This window comes from Euprymna scolopes, chromosome 29 (genome assembly GCF_053919585.1).
Source record: "Euprymna scolopes isolate OS-2025 chromosome 29, ASM5391958v1, whole genome shotgun sequence".
Lineage (NCBI taxonomy): Eukaryota > Metazoa > Mollusca > Cephalopoda > Sepiida > Sepiolidae > Euprymna > Euprymna scolopes.
Genome location: NC_136510.1, coordinates 67356813 through 67363539, shown reverse-complemented (window position 1 = coordinate 67363539; position 6727 = coordinate 67356813). Strand labels below are relative to the sequence as shown.

Genomic DNA, 6727 nt, shown 5'->3' with positions numbered 1-6727 from the left:
TGACCACAGTGGGCAGGAAGTGTGAAAGACTTGCCCAAGGTCTAGATCCCTTTCCCAGATTTGAAACCCGAATTTAACAGGTTACCAATTTGGCTAGCAAAAAAAAAAAAAAAAAAATAATAATAATAATTAATGTCTTTACCAAATGAGGCATATACGGCCACTGTAACATTTTAAACAGTAAAAGAAAAAAAAGGTGCAATTTTGATCTTAAAAAAAAAAATAAAAAATAAAAAAATTATATATATATATATATATATATATATATATTGGATAAATAATCAGACAGTATAAGTTTCGATAAATGAACACACTGAAAAGTATGAGTGTGTTTATAAATGAATAACAAATTATTACAATTCAAAAGTTTTGTTTGCCAAGTACCATTTACCTTTATACATGCATAAATAAGCAACGATTTACCCAACCCCCCCAACATCTTAGACAAACATCTATATATATATATATGTAGGTAATAATATTAATAATATACTTGTGTTGATAAGACATGAATAAAATGCATACATCATTCTGAATTGTAATAATCATAATTTTTCTTCATTTTAATGAAAAGGCAAAAAAGAAATGCATGTTTTGGGTGGATGAATAATATAACGATTGCTTTCATAGAATTTGATAAAGCAATTAAAAAAAATGCAGTGTTAACAATTGGAAAGTTGAAAGGTTCAAAATGAAGTTATCCAGAAAAGTGGTTTCATAACTGCATCTCCATTGATGCTGCCAATAACGATGATAAAGGATAATAAAAGAACTGATATTTAAAAGCTTTAATGTATGTTTAATATGGGAACCAGCATTTTTATATTTTAGCAATATTAACTTACTTGGTTGACTTTTTTTGCTCATATATATATATATATATATATATATATATATATATGTGCATGTGCGTAGCACCCTTGTATGTGTACACATATGCATACAAATTTCTAAATGATGCTTGCCTAATGATAGCTTAATACTAATAATAATACACAGTGTTGGCTAGAGTAAATCGCCAATTACTAGATTAGTTATGGTTCTGTAGATATTAAGCTGAATGTTTAAACTAAGCAGACTATTTAAATGCAGGCTTTTGTTGTGTATGCAGAGATGTTCAACTTGTTTATTAGAAGAAACAATAACATATTGAAAGGACGTGGTTAAAAAGTATTAATGCAATAAACAAATTGAAATAGTGCAATGAAATAAGTTGAATAAAAACAAAATAAAATCTGGATTATGGAATATTGAAAATGTACAAATTAAAATAAATTAAAATTAAAATCATGCAATTTAAAACAATTTTGTAGAACAGCCTTCATCCACATGAACATTTGAAATCAATTAAAAAATGTAGTTATAACTATAGAAGTATGTAAATATACATGTAAATATAAATATATATTCATATATACATGTAAATACATATATACACGTACTTATATATGTATGCATGTACATATATATTACATGGACTAATGTATGTTGGTGTGAAGTTTGTTTTTTTTCATTAACTGAAATAACATTTTGTTTGCTGTGGACAGAAATATTTTTAAAACATTTTTTTCATGAAAGTTCACTTTCTTAAAACACTTAAAGTGGGATCGGTATCATCTTAAAAAAAAAAAAAAAAAAATGAAAAAGCACACAAATAGAATGAGGTTAACATAAAACAATTCAATTATGGTTTCAATAATGAATAGTTCTTATGGCACTTTTCATTTGTTGTTGATTTGGTGTGATTTCAGAAATGATGATTTTACCTCCCACAAAACTTGTCTTTGACAGACTTTAAAAAAGAAATGGCATGAAAAACAATTGGACTTGAAATCCCAGCTGTCATTATCATTTTATAAGAATATCTAAAATAATTACAATTAAAACATGCTATAAGATTTTTGTATCACACAAGTGACCAGCTAATAACATTGGTCAACTGACTTTTCACGATTACTAATAATAAACTAATCTAAAACAGCACTTTTTTTTTAATTTTCCATTCATTCTTTTTATATATTTTTTTCTTTCTTTTTAAACTCAAAATGAACCAATAATTGAAATAGGCTTTTAAAAGCTCAACCTCCCAACCTGGACATAACAAGAGAAAGTTTTAACGGACTTGGGGTTGTCGAGCGCGTTTCATCTCTTCTTGCTGAAGACGCTGTTGGATGAGTTGCTGGGCCTTGGAGATGTTGCTGGGGGTGCCCGTGATGGTGACAACTCTGTTTCGGGTGCCAGGAACGTAGACCCCTTTCTTGGAAATCTGTATGTTTGTACCCGTCATCTGCTGAAGTTCAACGATTCCTTTGCCACCAGGGCCGAGGATGGCGCCGACAATTGTTTCTGCAACTTCGATCTCATTCTTTGTAGCTAGTCCAGACTTGTCCTCAGCTGGACTGTACATGGGGGAGTTGTGTCCAAAAGACATCTGGTTCTTCATCTGGTCACCTGAAGAACTGGGACCGCCAGCAAACAGAGCATTGTTCAGGGAATAATTGACAGTGGTGCTAAAGGAGTCACTAAGCATAGGACTACCACCAAACCGTTCACTGTTGATATTTGCCGAAGAATTATTAAAAGGGCTTGAACTGGTACAGGTAGAGGCAAAATTTTCCATAGCTGATGGACAACTACCCACAGGGCCAAACACGCAATTGTTGTTAGAGTTATTTATGAACGGATTGCTGACACTGGTGGTGGGTGTGTTACATCCCGACATCATGGTTGACCCCTGCAAACCCTGAAGGTTTAAGTTGAGTCCTCCGCCACCTCCAGCACCAAGATTGCCGAGTCCCCCCAGACCCAAACCGATGCTGGTGAGGATGCCATAACTAGCCAGGGTATTCATGGCAGCTCCTATCTCTTCGATTGCAAGCTCCGAGAAACCACAACCACGGAGGGTAGCCTTTAGATTCTCCAGAGCTGTGCTGTTGATGCTTCCGCCGGCAGCGCTACCGCCACCCCCACTCGAACCTCCGCCTCCAAGGTTGGCAGTGTTTACACCCATGTTCGACACGTTACTGGCGTTAGAGTTGTTGTTGAAATTGTTGTTGTTAAAACCGAAATTGAATGTTCCTAGATTATTGTTGTTGCTCATTCCCATCTGTTCCTGGTTCCTGAAATTGATGTGCGTGAATGGCAAAGTGTTGGAATTGGAACTAGCTATGGGACCCACGAAATCAGCGTAGCTAATATTGGGACAGCAGCCGCTCTGGGGATCTTCAGCAATAACCCGGAGAATCATTTCAACGGCATTTCGATTAGCATCCATGTCCCCAGCTACTGTCACGCATCGTTCGGGAATATACGTACCCTTTTGATTCTGAGATATCTGGACTGAAGCTCCACTATCAGCTTTAATCTGTTTAATAAAGTTCCCACCTTTTCCGATGATCATCCCAGCTGTACTATTCGGAACTAAAATTTTCACCTGTTGGTGCCTTTCAAAGGGGCCGCGGTAGTCCTCGTATTTCGGGTTTAACTCAGGCTTTTCACGGATTTTCTCCATTATGAAATTGTGCACTTTACGGACGGCTTCAAACGGCCCAGTTATCAAACACACCCTTTCCGTGGTGCCTGGATAAAAGTTGTTCGACTTGGACATTTTTAGTTTAGCCCCCGCTTCGCTCTGGACCCGGGCTATCGTCTCACCTCCTTTACCAATTATAGCCCCGGCAACGGCGTTGGGTACCAAAATCTTTAGGCTAATGGCACCGGCAGCTCCCGTGTCCCCGGCGGCAGCGGCCTTGTAGTCGCAGGTATACACTTCTCCGGATCCCATGCTGCTACCTGCTCCGCTTTGGCTGGAGTTCATCTTGATTCGATACTTTTTTCCTCTCGGTGTTTTCACCTTTTTAGAAGGGTCACGTTGGGTGAATTTCGTTTTCTTACTGCCTCCACAAATTGGTTTGAGGCAGATTCTTCTTGCTTTTTGTCGTCTTCACCCTGTTTTATGCGTTGCATGCGAGCAGATTTAGTTGATGATCAAGACGATACTTGACTTTTTTAGGCATCAAGAGTTACTTGCCCTTTACTGTCAGCTGCAAGGGGGCGCCACAATAAAAACAGCTTCCCGTATTTCTGCAGTTTAAAAATAAATAAATTACACAAAAATCATTAATCCTATTACATTTTATTCAGTAAAAAATAATTTAAATTTTATTTCGTGATATATTGTTCTAATTATGGCAATCAAATAAATTTATTTTTTTCTAGTTTGCTGCTAAATGTTATTAACGGAAGTCAACAGGTCAGAGTAACGCATAAAATAAATCAACAACGAAAAATGTGTGAAAATTTCTTTTTTTTTTTTTTTTAAATACTTTATTTATTTATTTAATTTAATATTTCATTGAATATTCGATAACTTTTAAATTACTGGATTTAGTACAATTTATTTAATATCAACAAAAAATAATAATTGATTTTAATTATTGAATTGGTAAAAAAAAAAGTCGACTTTACATTGACATTGTCCTTGCCCTATAAAAAGAAAACACCCTACAAATCCTTTTTTTTTTTTAATTTTTACCCAATCTATTTTCATAAAAATAAACTTTTCATTATTATTTGGAGTCATTAAATAGACTCAATGCTTTCATTGATTTTATTGTATCGTGTCTACATTATGCGAGGAAATAATATTGATTTTAAATATATCGGAAGTTGAAATATTTACTCAAATTGATTAAAATAAAGATTAATATGAAATCAATATATACCCTAAAATGAAAAGAAAATGTTTTCAATAATAGGTATATTAATAAAAAAAAAATTCACGATTTTTTTTACGCAAACAAAACGTAAATTGCAAAAAAAAAAAAAAAAAAAAATCTCGGTAGGATTGACTGTAAGGGATTTTTTTTTTTTTTTTTTTTTTTTTGCAAAGTTCAACTCCTACACTTTTATGCAAACAAAACACACTGAAAAAAAAAATGGAGATAAAAATAAATATCAACCTTTATTATAGGATTGCGTATAATAGAGCACGATGAATGGATTGAATATATATATATATATATATATATATATATATATATATATATATATATATATATATATATGTGTGTGTGTGTGTTTCGTTATTATATGTATATACGTAAATATAATAATATTTGTATTTTAAACTTAATGTCTTAATACTTCACATTGTTGAAATATTTGCATGCAATAATAAATACGAACACGTCACACGAATCGGACCTATATTTCATATTTAACGACATTCTAAAATATAAAAATAACATTTTATCAAAATTTCTTTTCAGATTAAAAAAATGTCTTTCACAGGAATTATATATTTCGTATTTTTATTTCTGAAAAAATATTTAATTAAATTTTACTTTTTATCCAACATGTCAAAAGAACCTAAATTATGTCCCTTGCATTGAATAAAATTAATATCAAATAATAATCATGAAAAAAATTCACTTTGTTAGCAAATTTTTGCAAGTTTAATTTTTTTTTCTTTTAAACTATTTTAGTGGATAATCTTAAATCATTAGATATCGATAAACAACTTTTCTAGTTACTATGTCAACATTTTAATGTGAAATTTAATAGTACCTGTTAGTATCTTTTAATTTAATTTTTTTTCCTAATCACTATATTAATAAAATTGTGTGTACTTCTTGTGTGTACGTACGTATACGTGTCTTTTTCGTCCCTATGTGAGTTACACATTTTTTATTTAGAGTGAGAAGAAAGTTCTTGCGATATTTCTAATTTTGATTTTAAATGATATATTTCCAAATAAGTTTTCGTTATGATAGCTTTACTTTATATATCATTGTAAAGAACGTTTTTCTCTCTATCTAATCGTTTAAATTACAATCGTTTTAAAACAATTATGTCTTCTTTTCAGAACGTTGAATACAAGATGGGGAAAAAAAACAAATTCGCATAATTTTTTGATTTCAATTCAAGCGAGGCCAAAAAGCTGCTGAAACAGCTCATGATATTAACAAAGTATTTGGCTCAGGAACCACTATTGAATGCACAGCACAATGGTGGTTTAAGAAATTTCGTAGCAGCAACGAGAGTCTTAAAGATGATGAGCGTAATGGTTGGCCACCGGATGTTGACAACAATCAAGTAAGAACTTTAGTCGAAGCCAATCCATGTGTAACTGTAACTGTTTGAGAACTTCTGAATTAGGCGTAATGTATAGCATGGTTTCCAATCACTTGAGAGATTGGAAAGACAAAAAAACTTGATAAATTGCTTCGTAAATTGAATGAGAATCAAAAGAAACACTGTTACGAAGTGTCATCTTCCCTTCTTTTACGCAACATGAATGACCCATTTCTTGACCGGGTTGTGACTTGCGATGAGAAGTGGGTTCTTTATGACAGCCGGCATCACTCATCTCAGCTCTATAACACTTCATCAAAGCTCTATAACACTTCATCTCAGCTCTATAACACTTCATCAAAGCTCTATAACACTTCATCAAAGCTGTATAACACTCATCTCAGCTCTATAACACTTCATTAAAGCTCTATAACACTTCATTAAAGCTCTATAACACTTCATCAAAGCTCTATAACACTCATCTCAGCTCTATAACACTTCATTAAAGCTCTATAACACTTCATTAAAGCTCTATAACACTTCATCAAAGCTCTATAACACTCATCTCAGCTCTATAACACTTCATCAAAGCTCTATAACACTTCATCAAAGCTCTATAACACTTCATTAAAGCTCTATAACACTTCATTAA

At 32.7% G+C, this 6727-nt stretch overlaps 1 protein-coding gene and 1 long non-coding RNA gene across 2 annotated transcripts; one reads left to right on the top strand and one right to left on the bottom strand.

Annotated features, from left to right (window-relative positions):
* Window positions 1-1499: 1499 nt before the first annotated feature.
* On the bottom strand, window positions 1500-4063 carry LOC145252685 (RNA-binding protein Pasilla-like). Its single transcript, XM_080112507.1, has one exon. The coding sequence runs from the start codon at window positions 3815-3817 to the stop codon at window positions 2114-2116; it is 1704 nt and encodes a 567-aa protein (XP_079968633.1). The 5' UTR covers window positions 3818-4063; the 3' UTR covers window positions 1500-2113.
* A 171-nt stretch (window positions 4064-4234) lies between these two features.
* LOC145252686 (uncharacterized) lies at window positions 4235-6471 on the top strand. Its single transcript, XR_013863646.1, has 2 exons — window positions 4235-4290; window positions 5867-6471. It is a non-coding gene; the product is annotated as an uncharacterized LOC145252686 (long non-coding RNA).
* The last annotated feature ends 256 nt before the right edge of the window (window positions 6472-6727 follow it).

Coding starts and splice junctions, on each gene's coding strand:
- LOC145252685 (XM_080112507.1), bottom strand. CDS start 3,817: ATGAACTCCAGCCAAAGCGGAGCAGGTAGCAGCATGGGATCCGGAGAA.